At 44.9% G+C, this 17,676-nt stretch overlaps 1 protein-coding gene across 6 annotated transcripts in view; it reads left to right on the forward strand.

The window, feature by feature from the left end:
- The window catches only part of TTC13 (tetratricopeptide repeat domain 13), an 83,567-nt gene extending 66,278 nt beyond the window's left edge, over positions 1-17,289 (forward strand). For 2 of the 6 annotated variants that reach the window (XM_049645036.1, XM_049645038.1), the window contains 6 exons: positions 6,968-7,077; positions 9,006-9,141; positions 10,329-10,408; positions 13,050-13,128; positions 13,278-13,357; positions 14,801-17,288. In XM_049645036.1, the coding sequence (XP_049500993.1) occupies positions 6,968-7,077; positions 9,006-9,141; positions 10,329-10,408; positions 13,050-13,128; positions 13,278-13,357; positions 14,801-14,915 (600 nt within the window). In that variant the 3' untranslated portion in view covers positions 14,916-17,288. Of the gene's footprint in view, positions 1-6,967; positions 7,078-9,005; positions 9,142-10,328; positions 10,409-13,049; positions 13,129-13,277; positions 13,358-14,800 lie in introns of all 6 variants that reach the window. The other 4 variants (XM_049645041.1, XM_049645042.1, XM_049645037.1 and 1 more) reach the window with 3 other exon arrangements.
- The last annotated feature ends 387 nt before the right edge of the window (positions 17,290-17,676 follow it).

A 17,676-nucleotide genomic window follows, 5' to 3' on the forward strand; every position in this document is an offset into this window, starting at 1 on the left:
TTCCTTTCTCCCTGCCCCTCCCTCTTACTCCTTTCTCAAAAATAAATAATAATAATAAATAAAGGTAAAAAATTAGACATAGAATTATGATAAGATCCAAAAACTCCCCTTCTAGGTGTATATTCAAAAGAATTGAAAGCAGGGACTCGGATATTTGTACACCCATGTTCATGGCAGTAGTATTCACAGTAGCCAAGAGACAGAAGCAACCCAAGGGGCCATTAATGGATGAATGGATAAATAATATGTGGCATGGCCATACGATGGGGTATTATTCAGCCTGAAGAAGGAAGGGAATTCTAACACAGGCTACAGCACGGATGAAGCTTGAGGACATTAGGCAGAGTGAAATAAACCAGTCACAAAAGGACAAATACCCTACGATTCCACTTATATGAGGTGTCCAGAGGAGTCAAATTCATAGAGACAGAAAGTAGAAAGATGGTTGCCAGGGGTTGGGGGAGGGAGACAGAGCTTCTATTTGGGATGATGAAAAAAGTTCTGTGGAAGGTTAGTGGTGATGGTTGCAAACAATGTGAACTTTTCCTTTTACTGCTATTATTTTATTTAAATCCCAAGTTAACATATAGTGTAATAATGATTTCAGGAATAGAATTTAGTTGTTCATCACTTACTTACATAACACCCAGCGCTTATCACAAGTGCCCTCCTTAATGCCCATCACCCAGTTAGCCCGTCCCCCCCCACCCAGCACCCCTCCAGCAACCCTCAGTTTGTTCTCTATATTTAGAGGTCTCTCATGGTTTGTCTCCTTCTCTGTTTTTATATTATTTTTGTTTCCCTTCCCTCATGTTCATCTTAAATTCCCCTTATGGGTGAAGTCATATGGTATTTGTCTTTCTCTGACTAACTTATTTCACTTAGCATAACACACTCTAGTTCCATTCACATTGTTGCAAGTGGAAGGATTTTATTCTTTTTGATCACCAAGTAATATTCCATTAGTAGTGCAATTGCTGGGTCGTAGGGTAGTTCTATTTTTAATTTTTTGAGGAGCCTCCATGCTGTTTTCCAGAGAGGCTGCACCAGTTTGCATTCCCACCAGCAGTGCAAAAGGGTTCCTCCTTCTCTACATCCTGGCCAACATCTGATGTTGCCTGAGTTGTTAATGTTAGCCATTCTGACAGGTGTGAGGTGCTATCTCGTTGTGGTCTTGGTTTGTATTTCCCTGATGATGAGTGATGTTGAGCATTTTTTTCATGTGTCTGTTAGCCATCTGGGTGTCTTCTTTGGAAAAGTGTCTATTCATGTCCTTTGCCCATTTCTTCACTGGATGATTTGTTTTTTCGGTGTTGAGTTTGGTAAGATCTTTAAGATTTTGGATACTCGCCCTTTATCTGATAGGTCATTTGCAAATATCTTCTCCTATTCCGTTGGTTGCCTTCTCCTACTCCTGTTGGTTTTGCTGATTGTTTCCTTCACTGTGCAGACACTTTTTATCTTGATGAGGTCTGAATGTTCTTAATGCCATTGATCTATACATTCACAAATGGTTAAAGTGGCAAATTTTATGTTACATATTTATTTTAACACACAAAGAGTAAAAAGAACATCTTCAAGCTTCCAGAAAAGAAAGAGAAAGAAAGAAAGAAAGAAAGAAAGAAAGAAAGAAAGAAAGAAAGAAAAACTAAGGAAGGAGAATTTCACTGATGCCCAACTTCCTTCCAGCAGCAGTAGTGGATTCTAGAAGACAACGAAAGGAAATTTATTTGAACCTACTCTACCAGCGTTCAAGTGTGAGGGTAAAATAAAAACTGTTTCAAACATACAGTTATTTAGGAATTTCACCAAGTGTAGATTTTCTTTGTCAAAATGATTGAAGGGCATATATACTCTCATCAAATAAGCCCAAGAGAGAAGAAAACACGAGATGTAAGAAATCGTGGTGAACAAATAAACCAATGAAATGAGTTGTTAACACCTGATGTTTAAAAATATGTATGTCCGGAATTAAAATACTGGATAATGTCAACATTAGAGGTTAGAGAAAGTAGAGAAAGGAACTAAAACTGTTACTAAGGTATTTGTTTTTTCAGTGAGACAGTATAATCACTGACCCATGATATCGATAGAAAAATGCGTGTTTAAAATATCTATACTAAAAATTTAAAGGCAAACACTGAAACAACAGAGATGCGACGTATCATCATCTAGACCTGTAGAAGGCAGGAAAACGGCATAAAGAAAACAATGTCAATTCAACTCAAAGCTTAGAAAAAGAGGGGGATAAAAAAGTAGGGTGGGCTAGGAAATGTAGGGAATGACAGTGACAAGTCAACGTGGTGTTATAATTGATCCCCTCAGTGAAAGACTGAGGATTTCGGATTGGTTTTTTAAAGTCCAGCTACACGCTGTTTGCAGGGAGAAAGGCGTACCAGGCAAATGCTAATGAAAAGAGAATGTGAGTGTAGCATGTCACTATCAGAAATATTGCAATTCAAGATGAAGTACACTTACGGGGACAGAAATCATTGTTTAAAAATATAATCTATTAAGAAGTTACAATTTTACAAACATTGCCTCTACCCCAGATTATAACTACTCAACAATTTGGCAACAGAAGGTGGATATTTTTTTTTTCAATTAATGGTTTGAACTTTAACGTAAAACGTGAGTCAGTGTTCTCCTTGTAGCTATAGTAGAGAGGTTTGATGTACATCAGATGAAATTTAAGAAATTGACATGAAGAACCAGAACTTATCCATTTCTTTTGTTTTTTTAAGTTTATTAGGTTATTTTGAGAGAGAGACAGCGTGCGTGGGGGAGGGGAAGAGAGAGAGGGAGAGAGAGAATCCCAAGCAGGCTCCGCACCACCAGCGTGGAGCCCGATGCGGGGCTCGAACTCAGGAACCGTGAGATGGCCTGAGCCGGAACCAAGAGTCGGGTGCTCTACCAACTAAACCACCCAGGCGTCCCTCCATTCCTTTCTTTCTTTTTTTAAAATGTTTATTTATTTTTGTGAGAGAGAGCATGATAGGGGAGGGGCAGTGAAGGAGGGGGACAGAGGATTCCAAGCAGGCTCCATCCTGACAGCACAGAGCCCGACACGGGGCTCAAACCCACCAACCATGATATCATGACCTGAGCTGAAGTTAGACGCTCAACCGACCGAGCCGCCCAGGTGCCCTCTGATCTTACCCATTTCTGAGGAATGAGAGCAGGAAGGATCAGGTCATGAACAAAGCAGCGAGCTAATCCTCTGCACACCAGGGTCCACATTCACCTCTTCCACTGTCTAAGTCCCAGGCTCTTGTCTGCTAAGAGCACTGATTCTGTCCAGGCCTGTTTCAGGGGTTATTGCAAGGGCCTGATGCACTGACACAGTGGTTCCCAACCTTCTCAAAGCTACTCTAGTATTGGGGTGCCTGGGTGGCTCAATTGCTTAAGTGCCCGACTCTTGATTTCATCTCAGGTCATGACCTCACGGTTTGTGGGATCAAGCCCCACGTCAAGCTCTGTCCTCACTGAAGAGCTTGGAGCCTGCTTGGGATTCCCTCTCTCCCTCTCTCTCTCTCTCTCTCTCTCAAAATAAACTTAAAAAAAAAAAAAAGCTACTCTAGTATCAGGCGCCTTCTTCACTGCATTCAAATGAAATTCATAGAGAATATATCACACCTACGCAAAATAATTCTTTAAAAGGCCAACGTAGTGCCATAAAGGAGGTCTAAATGGTAAATCATTTGTAACAGAATAGCGTCTGTGTTAGGATGTTGGATTCAGGCACGTCTTCACAGAAGCCAGAAAGAAGTAGCTGGTTGCTTACTACACCTGCGGAAAAAGGGGGGTGAACGGGGCAGCTACAAACGCAGCCCCACATCAGTGTGATTTGCTGACTCTGGTATCACGAGCTGCTGGTGACAGCGTTTTTTGAAATGGTAAACTTCCAAACAGTGCCTAATATCCTGTTTCCCCAGTTGGATGTGCTATTCGCCTTCATGGAAAATTCAGCGTGGATTAAAACTATGTTAACAAATGTTTAGTGTCTAAGTGTGAAATAGAGTCTGGTTCTAGGCCCAAGTAACTATTAAAATATTATTTTAAATGTTTTTAATGTTTATTTTATTTTTGAGAGAGAGAGAGAGACAGTGTGTGTGTATGTGTGTGTGCGTGCGCGTGCGAGTAGGGGAGGGGCGGAGGGAGACACAGAATCGGAAGCAGGCTCCAGGCCCTGAGCTGTCAGCACAGAGCCCAATGCAGGGCTCGAACTCACAGACCTGGAGATCATGACCTGAGCCGAAGACAGACACTTAACGGACTGAGCCACCCAAGCGCCCCAGGAATTATTAAATTGTAAATAAGTTCGTCATCTACGTGGCAGTCCAGTGGGGCATTGGCAGTCATGCATAACGCGTGACTGTTCCCTGACCCCCTCCCCCCGGGACATCTAGTGTTTTCAGCCCCACCTGCTAAGTTCCGGTGGTAGCCTCCCCGCCACCCCCACGCTGTAGCCACCAGACTCTCCCATAAATTCCCCAGATGCCCCCCAGAGGGCAGAACCGCTCCACTGAGGGCCGCTGGGACATCCTGTACAGAAAGAAAACTGGCGCATGTCTTCGTTTTTAATCTCCCTCTTGTTGGTACTTTAGGCTTTTAAACTTACTCTTTTGGGAAGAATACCAAAGCAGCCTAGGGGGATTTTAACTTTATATTCTCTTTGTTTAAAAAGAAAAGCATAGTGGACTCCAAGCCTGCAATTTACTCAGGGTGCCACCAAGAGGCCGGGCGCCCGCCCGGTGTGAGGTCCCCGCCTGTCTGACCGTGGTCCGGAAGTGACCATTCCGTCGGGGCCCTGGACACCCAGCTTTCACCCGGGACTGTGGGCATATTGATATTTTTAAGGGCACGCATGGAAGCATATAAAACACCTTTGGTTCTCCAGTGCTTGGTGCGATGTGATGTCACAACAGCTTCCACTGAAACCTGCTTTCAGTGACAAACCAAGTTAAAGTACAATTGACCGTTGAACAACATGGGTTTGAACTGCGTGAGACCACTTATGTGGATTTTTTATCTCTAAAGGTGGCACAGTGCTGTAACTATCTTCCTTGGGATTTTCCTTTTTCTAGCTTACTTTATTGTAAGAATACAGGATCCATACAACATACAAAATGTGTGTTAATCCAGCTTTTATGTTATCAGTCAGCTGCCCATCACGTTGTTCAGGGTCCACTGGCTACCTCAGCTTCCCTTGAGGCAGCTTATCAGCATATAATGTGGTCTGGAGGCCACTGCCACTCCCGGCTCAGTAACTCCTGCCGGGCCCTCCCCTCCCAGCTGGTTTCCTCCTCTGCAGGATTGAGACTATGCCAGAAAAACATACCTGTCTTACCGGTATGTTGTAAGCATCAGATGAGAAAATAGCGTGTAGTAAGTGTTAACGCATTTCTTCCCCTAAAAGCCCTTTCTTGGGGCGCCTGGGTGGCTCAGTTGGTTAAGTGTCCGACTCTTGATTTTGGCTCAGGTCTTGATCTCGTGATCTGTGAGATCGAGCCCCACGTCCGGCTCTGCACTGAGCGTGGAGTCTGCTTGGGATTCTCTCTCTCCCTCTCTCTCTCTGTCCTGCCCTGCTGAAGTGCGCACACACACTGTCTCTCTTTCTCAAAATAAACTTTAGGGCGCCTGGGTGTCTCAGTCGGTTAAGCGACCGACTTCGGCTCAGGTCGTGATCTCACGGTTCGTGGGTTCGAGCCCAGGGTCGGGCTCTGTGCTGACCGCTCAGAGCCTGGGGCCTGTTTCGGATTCTGGGTCTCCCTCTCTCTCTCTGCCCCTCCCCCACTCACGCTCTGTCTCAAAAATAAATAAACATTAAAAAAAATTTTTTTTTAAATAAATGAACTTTAAGAAAATAAAATAAAAGCCCTTTCTTCATGAAAGAGTTCCTGTTCCTGTTCCCAGTGCTGGCTCTGATCACCTGTGCCTCATGTCTGTTTGACCGAGGTCCTTCTCTGGACAATTAGTGACCACCCGCGGGGTCTGCCTAGTTTAGACAACCTTTCCCCTGGTAGTGGCTTATGTAAAGCACAGCGTCTTCTTATTTTATCCTTGGTTCCTTATCAGTTCGAACAAAAACAGCTGGCAACACTAAATAATTGAACCTGGGGAGGATTTTTCCGGACTGGTGACAAAATCTATTAGCATTTTGGTTTTGCCAAAAATATTTTCCTCTGAAACTGCCTTCCTACTTGTCACCCCTGAAGGCCATTCTTGGCCCTGTGTCGTCCCTCTAACATACTTTTCTGTGGTCTGCAGAGCTGTGTGTGCACATGTGTGAAATTCTCGATTTGACAGATGGAATTCTGAGTACTTTTCGGGACAAATCAGACTGCCTCGAAGGAGCGCGAGCATGAGCACAAGGTGTTTTTCGAGTTTTGGGGGTATTAGGCACAACTGTCCTGCTAAGAATCCCAAGGTGCTGCCAGTTAAGATGATGAGAAACCCAAAGGCGCTCTCAGAAGTGAGCAGCGCGCCCGCTGACTCGGGGAGCTGTGAGCCTGGTGTGCTGAGCTTCTGTGCTGGCCTCTCGTGGGGGCCCCGGGGCAGTGCAACTTGACCCTGGGCTCTGTGTGGGGCCATAGGGACTGGCAGAGGGCCCTCGGTCACTGTAGAGGTAGGCGTGGTCATGGTCACTTGTGTCGGGAACTTCGGTGACCCTTCTGAAAAACATGGAAATCAGGGGGCGCCTGGGTGGCTGGTCGGTTAATCGTCCGATTCTCGGTTTCAGCTTAGGTCATGAGCCTTACAACCGGCTCCGCCCTGCTTGGGAATCGCCTTCTCTCTCTGCCCTTCCCCTGCTTGCGCGCTCTCTCTCTCTCTCTCTCTCTCTCTCAAATAAGTAAAGAAATAAATAAACTTCAAAACACGGAAGTCAGAGTCAATGCTACAGAATAGCAGTTGGGGGTTTACAATGAGTTATACGCTAGTAATGTGAATTTGTTTTCCCCGAAAGCAGTTTAATACTAAAACGAAGGATGGGTTCACTGTGAACACGAAAGTTCCCAGCCTCAAAGATCAAGGCAAGGAATACGATGGATTCACAATCACGATTACGGGGGACAAGTACGTATGCTTCCTAAGCGTGGGCGTGAAGGCGGGCTGGTGTGAGAAGTGCGCATGCACCTGATTATTGCCACGGGAGGTTAGACCTACCAGACTTTTGCTTTATCCTGAAATGAAAATTGTCAAGGTCCAGCGTGCAGCTATAGCCAGTTATGTTTTTAACGTGACTTTTAGAGTATTACGCCAGCAGACATTCGACTGTGCTGCTATCTAACAACTTTCTAGATATTAAGTATAATGTCTAATGTGCCTCGTGGAAAGCATTCTTCTGGGTTCTTAAAGTTCCTTGTGGGCAACACTCTTAATGATAAAACGAAAAAAGATGACAGATTGGCAGATAGAAAGCCATTGTAAGATTTTTTTGGATATAGGTTTTAATATATTATGAGATTAGTGCAGCCTTATTATGGAAAATTTAGAGGGGCGCCTGGGTGGCTCAGTCGGTTAAGCCTCCGACTTCGGCTCAGGTCATGATCTCGCGGTTCGTGAGTTCAAGCCCCGCATCGGGCTCTGTGCTGACAGCTCAGAGCCTGGAGCCTGTTTCCGATTCTGTGTCTCCCTCTCTCTCTGACCCTCCCCCGTTCATGCTCTGTCTCTCTCTGTCTCAAAAATAAATAAACGTTAAAAAAAAAAATTTAGAATGCAGAGATAGGCAAAGATAAAAAAGAAAATCATTAGCTTGTTTTCCTTAAAAACTGAGGTTGTACTCCACATTGTTTTATAACCTGTTTCTTTTCTACCCTTACCATTACCTGATCATGAACATTTTCTCATACTCTTATAAGCATTTGTAATGATTACAGAGTATTTCATTTTATGGATATTTTTGAGTTTCTCTTACTACTTTTCTGTTACTGACCATTTAGAGTGTTTCTCATTTTCACTTTATAAAATATAGCACTGCAGTGACCGTTTTCATTAACCAGTCTTACTTATATCTGAACTCCAAGCTTCACCTAGGAGCCTCCATATCCCTTGAATTTTGGGTGTACCCCCCCACCCATGTGCCACCCTCCCCCACAGCACAAATAGATTCAAAACTGGTGTCTCCGTCCCAGTCTCCTGGTGGTTCCCCACTGCAGACCCTCCACTGCCTGTGGATACCGAGACCACCTCCCCTGCCAGACACGAAAGGCCTTTTGTGATGCGGGCCTCGAGCAACATTTCCTGCTTGAACTTGGCCTGCTGATTCAGCTGGGCTGCTTGTTCCCTGCGGTCACCTCCCACCCCCTGCTTCTGAGCCTCTCTCACTCCCGTCCTGATTTTCAAATTCAGGCCCCTTCCTCCATGAAGCATTTCCTGTTTTCGTCCATGTCTTTCCAAATTAGACCTAATCTCCCTCTTTTGAACCCTGACGAACTAGGTGATGCATATGGTCTTATAATGATTGATGGCCTCAGGGCTCTGTCCCTTTCCCAGTAAATGCAACAGCTGTGCTGTGTTCTTCTTTGCAAGATCTAAGAACTGTTTAGTTATATGATAAACGCCTGTTGCCTCAACTTTCTATCCTCCGTAGTGCCTGACGTGTAGCCAGGTGTGCAGCAAAAGCTTGAAAAGACATCTTGGAGTCCTTGAACTTCTTCTGCGCACAGTGCTGGCTCCCGATCTTCAGTCATAATAGGGTGGCTGTCTGAGAAAATATTTACTATGCCCTCATTTTTACGATGTGTAGTTTCCTTCTATATTAGCTTAAGCTCCTATAATAGGTACACGTGGTTAGACTGAACAAAATATTGTATTTTGTGAAAAAATCGCACGCTTATGGAACACGCCTTAATCTGGCTGTAGTTAGGTGGGATACACTCTCACAGACGTCTTGTGCCACATGGACCTACTGGTTCCTTCCTTTTTTTTTTTTTTTTGCTTTCTGTGTTTGGCTCTTTGAATTGTATGATACGTGCCTCTGACACACATTGTTGTATTTTTAGGGTTGGCAACATACTGTTTTCTGTGGAAACACAAACCACAGAAGAAAGAACACAATTATATCATGCCGAAATAGATGCACTTTATAAAGATCTAACAGCAAAAGGAAAAGTACTGATCCTTTCATCAGAATTTGGGGTAGGTTTTTTGGTTTTTTGGTTTTTTCCATTTTATCCATGCTTCCTAGGATCCTTTTGTAACCTTTTTAAAGCCTCTACCCTTTCGCTGGTATTGTGCGTGCACCTTATGCTTGAGATCGGTTTTCACTGATGACCTATAAATACTTCTTTTTAATATTCTTATGGAAACAATTACTGTATTTAGTAATGATAGTGACTGAGGAAGGGCAATGATACATTTATATAGTTGCTATAAGTCTGGGCTTTCTCAAGATTGAAGTGAACAAGTCGGTCCAGAGTGACAGCGGCCCATGCTGCACTCAGTGAGCCTTTCCTGGTCTGTGACCTCTTCCCTCCGGGTCCCACCCCAACTCGAGGGGTCTCCTTGGAGGCAGGATCTGGCCTGCCCCCTTGGTGATAGCAGCTACCGCTGTGCTGAGAGTATCCGCATTCTGGAGTGGATATCCGTGGTCCTTGGGAAGTCCGTTCATTTCTCGTGCATTCAATCAGTTCATACCTACAATTAAGCATTCAGGTTTTTACGTAATTAAGTGTATTTATCACCTAAATCTCGGCGCAGAGGGTGTGCCTATCAGAATCTTGGGAAACCATCCTCAGCATTAATAAGCGCTTTGTTTTGTTTAAATCTTAATATATATTTTGACGTGTCAAGTAACGTTAAAGGAGGCTGAGATTTTTATGTTTATCAGAAAAGGTTTCAGTTTTAACAATAGCTCAGAAAATATTTTTCTAAACCAAACTGTATGCATACCCTTTCATTAGGAAGAAATGGTAGTGGGCGGCTGGGTGGCTCAGTCGGTTAAGCGCCCGACTCTTGGTTTGGCTCAGGTCACGATCTCGCGGTTCATGAATTCAAGCCCCACGTCAGGGTCTGCACTGACCGCGGGGAGCCTGCTTGGGATTCTCTCTCCCTTTCTTTCTGCCCTTCCCCTGCTCACACACACACGCTCTCTCTCAAAATAAATAAATAAACTTAAAAGCATTTTTTTTTTTAATAAAAGGAAAAAATGGCAGCAAAGAGTATGAAGTATTCAAGAATGGGAACGTAGGTTCCTGTAGGAGAGGCATGAAATAACCCTTTCCTTGATGTAAATGATTCTTATGTCTTGTCACCTCGTAAAAAACTAGTGTATAATCTAGTATTTAAATTCATGAGCACATGTCTTTTTTTTTTTTTTCCCCTAGGAAGCTGATGCTGTTTGCAACTTAATCTTATCCTTGGTTTACTACTTTTATAATTTAATGCCACTCTCTCGAGGATCCAGGTGAGTGATACCCTATAATTTAAAACTGTTTTTAAATAAAAGTTTTTACATTGAAAAAACATACTCTTTTTTGCTTGCACTACATACCCCCAGGCAATGGCAAGAAACTCCCTTTTGTCTTTTCCAAAATCCACCCAGATATTATGTCCTCAATCTACCATATCATTTAAAGAATTATGAAAGATTGTTCGAAGATAGTGTGCTTAAGTTTTACAGGTTGGGGGGCGCCTGGGGGGCTCGGTCGGTTGACTGTCCAACTCTTGATTTCGGCTCAGGTCATGATCTCACAGTTCATGAGATTGAACCATGCCCTGGGCTCCGTGCTGACAGGGCGGAACCTGCTTGGGATTGTCTCTCTCCCCCTCTCTTTCTGCCCTCCCCTGCTCGTTCTCGCTCTCTGTCTCTCTCTCAAAATAAACACACCTGAAAAAAATCTTAAAAAAAAAAAAGTTTTACAGGTCAGGGATTCATTCATTCAACACAAGTATATTGAAGGCCTACTATGTGCATGCGTTGTACTCACTGTATTTTAACTTCTCGTATCGGCCCAGACTGTTACCCTTCCTTCTTCTCCCCTTCCTCCCAGTTTTTGCCCATCAGTTTTATACTTTTTGATTACCAACCATTCCATACTACTTTCATTATTGTGAACAAATTCTCACTACTTATGAATCCATCAGGAGCCTTTCAGGTGTCATTAAGATGGAGGGGTGAGTCTGCAGAGTTTTCTGTTTATTCTCTGAGCCGTAGATCAGGGAAGGGGCATGTGCTGTTGCTGGCACAGACTTGAATTTACGATATTTTGGCCAAAATAATATACTTGAGTGTCCTTAGCTTCAATACTTTAAAAGTAAAGCTCTCCTAAACATGGAAGTAAGTTTTGCTGTGTTGAGAAGGCATGGAGACAAACCAAGAGCGTAAATATTGTGACCTCAGCCTAACTGTTATTAGGGTGCGCACTGAACGTGTGATGTGAGCACGCCCCTGCCCACCCCCTTTTATCAACCACCTAAGCAGGCTCCGCGAGGATAGCCAGCATTTTCCCTTTTGTCCTCACAGCAGCTCTGCTGGCTCGTGGTGACACAGGAGGGGGGTGACATACAACTATAATCACCTGCACTTCTCCCCCCACCCCGCCCCCACCCCCCCCAGAGCCTACATGTGTTCAGTCCCTAATCCGGTTGGGTCTGTCCTCTCTACTGCTCGCAGCTACTGCCACAGTTCAAACCCTCGTCACCCGTACCTTTCTGGCTAGTCTCCCTTCTTCCAGGCTTTCCTCCTTCCTCTCTCTGCCCCAGTTCTTTTGTTTGTTTGGTTGGTTGGTTTTAATTCCAGTACAGGTAACCTACAATGTTACCCTGGTTTCAGGTGAACAACACAGTGATTCAGCCTCTCTGCCCCCGTTCTTCGTACCTAGTGGCTCAGGTGCAAACTCGGGGTCGTCACGCACAGTGCCCGTCCCATCTGATCCTAGCTTGCCTTGGCCTCCTCTGCCCTTTTACTGCCCTGCGGAGCTTCTCGAGGGTCTTCCCGTTGCCCTGTCCTGCGCGGCTGCCCGCCATGCCTCACCCCTTCGTGTCCACGCATGCTCTCCCTCTGCGCCAGCTACTTCCCTTCCTTCTTCTCTGCCCCCTTTGCTCCACCCCAGCCCTGAAGGTGTAGCCTGCATGCATGCCCTTGGCCTCCGTGGGGTCGTCCCCTTGGGTGACCCCCAGGCTTCGCTCACTGCACACGGGAGGCTTTGTCTGCAGCTCTCTTGCTGTCTGCCTCCCGGGTCTGGCTGCTTGCTCTCAGAGGCCAGAGCCTCATGCTGGTTATCTTCGCCCAGGGTGCCCTGCACAGGGGCACACATAGTCGGTGTGTACTAAATGTCAGAAGCAAGAGAGAGTCTGTTACATGCCAGGAAGGAAATTTACATGACGCGTCAATTTTCCAAGCAGGCTGTTAGCGCAATCTGAGAAGGTGTTCTGCTTTTCTTCTTTGTGGGCCAAAGGTTTTAATGCTTAAACAATACGATTAATATGTTTATATTACAAAGTGTATTGTATATATGCATTTTAAAAGCCACACTGGGTGCAGTTGCTGGAAATAGAAGCAGACACATTTTCTAATTCATTACTTTATAAGAATAGAAAAGCCAGGTGGGAAGAAAACTGCTAAATAAAAGAAACACTTTTTCCTCAGAAAAAGAATATTCTGGGGGCGCCTGGGTGGCTCGGTTGAGCGTCCAACCCTTGATTTCAGCTCAGGTCATGATCTCACGGTTCCTGGGTTCAAGCCCAGCATCAGGTTCTGCGCTGACAGAACGGAGCCTGCTTGGGATTCTCTGTCTCCCTCTCTCTGCCCCTCTCCTTCTTGTTCTCTCTCTCTCTCTCCTTCAAAAATAAATAAACATTGAGAAAAAAAAAAAGAAGAATGTCCCGAGTCACATTTACCCTTAAAATAGCGAATCTGTAAATATTTTTATTGGAGTAAATTAGTAAATATTTTAAGACAAACTATTTTGAAGTTTAATTTCTAGAGAATTCTTAAAAGAGATAAAATGCCGTCTTCCATGGTGGAAAATCCATAATGAGGTTTCACACAATACCTGTCCGTGGACTGGGACTGACTGACTGGTCGTTGTTCTTTGTTTAAACAGTGTGATAGCTTACTCCGTGATCGTGGGAGCGTTGATGGCAAGTGGAAAGGAAGTAACAGGAAAAATTCCCAAAGGGAAGGTACGTTGACGCTGGAAGGGCGGATGGCGGGCTGAGCGCTGAAATTCCAGTCCTTGGGTTTTTGCGGTGCGGTCCAGAAGTTAAACAGATCTCCGAGGGAGCCTTTCTCCCCCACACTAATGCCATCCCTCAACTTCCTTCTTTTTCAGTTAGTCGACTTTGAAGCTATGACAGCCCCGGGTTCAGAAGCCTTTAGCAAAATAGCCAAAAGCTGGATGAACCTGAAAAGGTAACTGTTTGGTGGGGGGTCAACAAAAAGACGTTTCCTCCGAAGTAGGGAGGGGACTTCCTGCTCCTTTTGGGGCTGTGCGAGACTGGGGCTGTGCTCCCTTCGCGAGTTCTCACTCTGCCTGTGATGGAATCCACGTTGCCAGGGGGCGTGTAAGACCCCCTGAAAAGGGGGAGTCCACGGATGAAAAACAAATAACGAGTAAAAGGCAAGGGCACTGGTGTGGGAGAGAAAAGTTACAAACGTCTTCCTTATATAATCAGGGATTTGTCTCTCTTGGCTAATTTTTACCCTTTATCCCAAACTCCTAGGGTTCAGGAGGGAATTGGAGGAGGGTGAGCTGGACCCATTTCAGACTTACTCTGAGTGGGTGCACTTTGCCCGTTCAGCCGCATTTTTACTGCACTGTAGACTTTGAGAAGGTGGCACTACATTGTAACGTAGGCAAGGAATACACGTGAGTGGTTAGTAAATACTAGTAAATGCTAACCGGACATCATCCCCAGCAGCTACCAGGAGAAGTCCAGCACCCTCCGCCCTTTCCTGATTCTTGTTTCCAGGAAATTTGGGACGAAATTAACCTCGTAGGTGCTTTAATAGTTCATGAACAACAAGCAAATCTCACTGTTTGACCCCATTTATTCTTGCTCCTTCCCCGTGTGTTTTACGTCACCTCCAACTTTGCCTGTCCCATCTATTAGACATAACAGCTGCTCTAAAAATTGCTGGGTGATTTGCGCTCTGTTTCAGAGAAATCCATGTCTGTAGTGCACTCTTGTTCGATTTGTAAGTATTCTATTAGCTTTGTAACGATCGCTGCTAACGGTCACCCTTCGTTCCAGTATATTCTCGTTTCAGGATTACTCTTCCCACATGTTTTAGTAAGAGGACCAGAAGGTCAACGATCTGGCTTCTGTCTCTTCCACGGTTTCACAGTGTTAACCCTTCAACAAGTCTTTAAGGAATGAATAAAAAACTACCTCCCACTGAGCAGGTGCCCTTTCACCCCACCCTTTGGCATCCATTGTCTCCTCCTTTGCTCAGGGTGACTCTGTGAGTTAAGGAGACTGTCCCCGTTGCTACTGATAAGAGTAGGGGCTGGAGAAAGCCCCCTTGCCAATAAGGAGCGAGGTGGGCCTGGGCCCCGTGTCTCTGATTCAAGTCTAGCACACGCCCCGACGGGACGTGTGTGTGTCACAGTCACGTGTACATCAGAGTTTAATTTTCCTTCCCGAAGACTCTGGTTACACTCTGCGAGCAGCTCGTTGTGGGAGCCGACAGGTATCCCAGCCCACCGCATCCGTTCTGTTCACAGCGCCTCTGACGTTACATACACGGGGTTGTTGGAAAGAGAATAATGTCATAGGAATAAATATAAGCTTTGCCGTTTTTGGTAAATCTGTGTTAATTTTTCTCTTTCTTCTTTGTGTTTCTCTTTTGCAGTATTTCACCTTCTTATAAGAGTCTCCCGTCCGTGTCAGAGGCGTTCCCAACGTTAAGATCAATGATCGAGGTGCTAAACACTGACTCCTCTCCACGTTGTCTTAAGAAACTCTAGTCACGCTGTGGTATTTATACAAGTAAAGGGCCGGACCTCTTGCTTCCTAAGTTATTTTTTAAAACATGGCATTCTAAAGAAACTAGGTCCTTTATTACTTTTGATACCAATTTTTGATAGGAATTGAATACTTGAAATCATTTTCTTTACTTTTGTGAACCATAACAAAAATCACGGAAGAGGGTTTTGGGGGGAAGAGAGCTGGCTCCGTGTCGGGGCAGGAAAGCGTGTCTAGAGGTCACCAGCCTCGTCGGCTTCCACCCACAACGTCATACGGCTCCTTCCTTACGGCCGAGAAGTTCACTTGAAAAGCCAAACATCGGTCATTAAAAGGAACAAAACCGGCCACAGCACAGGAGCGTTTCCATTCCTTTAGAGATCTGGGTATTTTTCAAAGACCTCCTTTATGTGCACATCGTGGTAGGCCATCTTGTTTCCCCTCACGTGACCTTCACGCGTGCGACCCCCGTTTTATTCGAATGATAGGACACTCACGGGCCACCACCGTGCCCCACAGCGCTCACAGCCAGGGACGTCTATTGTGACTGATGCAGACTGTATTCGCCAGTGACCCAAACACTGGATTATGGAACCATGTTTTGTTTCGTTTTTTTTTTTTTTTTTTTTTCCTCTGTGTTGGAAAAAATAAACGAGGGGTGGTTTCTATAACTCACCGGTTTTTGACACTGGATTACGTATGTTTTTATTCTGCGAACTAGTGTCACTTACAGGTGTAAAAACGTTCGGGAAATGAATGATTCCCCCCCCCCCCCCGAGACAGGGTGAATGACAGTAAAATGGGTTCATTAAATTGTTGCCATTTCCAGATCAGAAACTGTTCGCTGCTCCCTGCTATTTACTCCTTGTCTTGAAATCTCACATAAGGGGTAGCACGCCAGGACATCGTGCTTGACTTTAGTGACGCTGGACGTGAGCCATTATGTGCCTGGCTCGGTAGAACCCAGCTTTTGATCAAGGTGACCTGTCCTTCGGACACACGCTGTCCGCGCGTTGACACGGCTTCACAGCAGCCACTGAGTGTGGCTCCCGTTCGTGTCTCATCTGGTGGCCACCAGAAGGGGAGGGAATAAGGGTCTACGTTGTCAGGCACACCCCATCTTGTGAACAGATTTCGCCTCCACAGGTCAGTCTTCTCCTGACGCCGGCATTGCGCCCACAGAGGGCAAGCGTCTGTTCTCATTCCACAGGGGGAGGGAGTTGAGGCTCTGGGCCGGGAATGACTCTCCCAAGAGATCGAGCTGGTGAAGCCATGGTCCTCGCTAAACCCAGGGCCTGCCTTGCCCCACCACGGTCTCCGGAACCAAAGACTCAATCCTCGGGCTTCTCCCAAGACTCAGAGACGATGTCACACGGCACCGTGCAAAGTCCCGTATATTCCATTTCTTTGTACTCTCAGCTTCATGCTGTTCGAGCAGACGGGTCTACCTGCAGACTCTGAAACCACAAAAGAGCTCCTCCAGAGATGCTGTGCGTTGCACAGCAGGATGGCGCTGGCGGGGGTTAAACAAAGTAGAAAGGTACAGGCTTTTAACCTTTCTGCCCTTTTTGCTTATTTTCTCAAAGCCAGAATTCTTCACTTTTATCAAAGACCTCCCTTCACTTTATTGCTCGCTCTTTAAGATTTTGAATTACGAGATACTGATGTTTCAACTGGGGGAAATGGTCCAAATAAATTAGCTGACTTTTCTAAAATGCAACGATGCGTCGAACCCCCAGAATTGGAATATATCTTTCTTGAAATTTGGTTTACCAACTCCAAATGCCTACCTTTGCATTTTTATTTCAATAGCCCCGTTTCGCTTCATTCAAGTAAGGTGATTATCACATCATCAGAAATACTGACGTGCTAAATTCTGTGATTTCAAGATGTTTTGGGAAAACATTCCGTCTCCTGCCCCAAGTCCCACAACGCTTGGGCCAAGTTGACTGTGGTCCGAACTGTGTTACGTGCAGTTTTGTTTGGTGGCCAAGAAGGTACTAACTGCTGGGGCGCTGTCACGAGAAGCTTTGGAATGCATTTTTATATCATGATATTTCAAGTTTTCGCCTCTTCTATTAAATTGAAAAACTGTGCCTAAAAATCAACCAGAGTTGCATCATACAAGTTATTCTCTGTTTAAAGCTTTTTTACAGAACATAAATCTCTGTCTTAAAAGTCAGAATTTGGTTTGCTTTTATCCTTAAAATTTCACATCAAAACCTTTTGATCATTCTGAGGAAACAAGACTGCTGTTTGTTTTATCTGTTTCATTTTTATCTTGGTAGGTACACGTATCCTTTTGGTTTTATGGCATAATGTTAAGCCCTTCCTGATAGGTGTGTGATACCCTCAGCCTTGTCCCCCTCCACCTCCGTGATGAACTGGAAATCCCACGTTTGAGGTCATCTCTGCCCAGGTCAGATGCGAGTGAGAGGCTGTGTTCCCAATGCCCTGCAGGTCGGGCCACAGGTAGCTAGTGGCTATTATATGGGATGACACAGCCTGGAGAGACCCTAATTAGACTTTAGGATTAAAGTTTTTTCCACAGAAATATTCCCAAGTGATGTTCTCTGGTGGTAACTAATATTATTATGAACTCAATGTCACAGAACGTGTAGGAGTAGCTGAGCTTTATTTGTAAAATTGCTCCTAAGAAACAAAAGATGCAAACTTTCCAAAGACTTAAAAAGACCTTCTAGATAAGACGTGTTGGTCAAGTAGGAATTTTATGTGGAATTTATCTAATATACTTATCTTCCA

Source organism: Panthera uncia, chromosome D2 (genome assembly GCF_023721935.1).
Source record: "Panthera uncia isolate 11264 chromosome D2, Puncia_PCG_1.0, whole genome shotgun sequence".
NCBI classification, from domain to species: domain Eukaryota; kingdom Metazoa; phylum Chordata; class Mammalia; order Carnivora; family Felidae; genus Panthera; species Panthera uncia.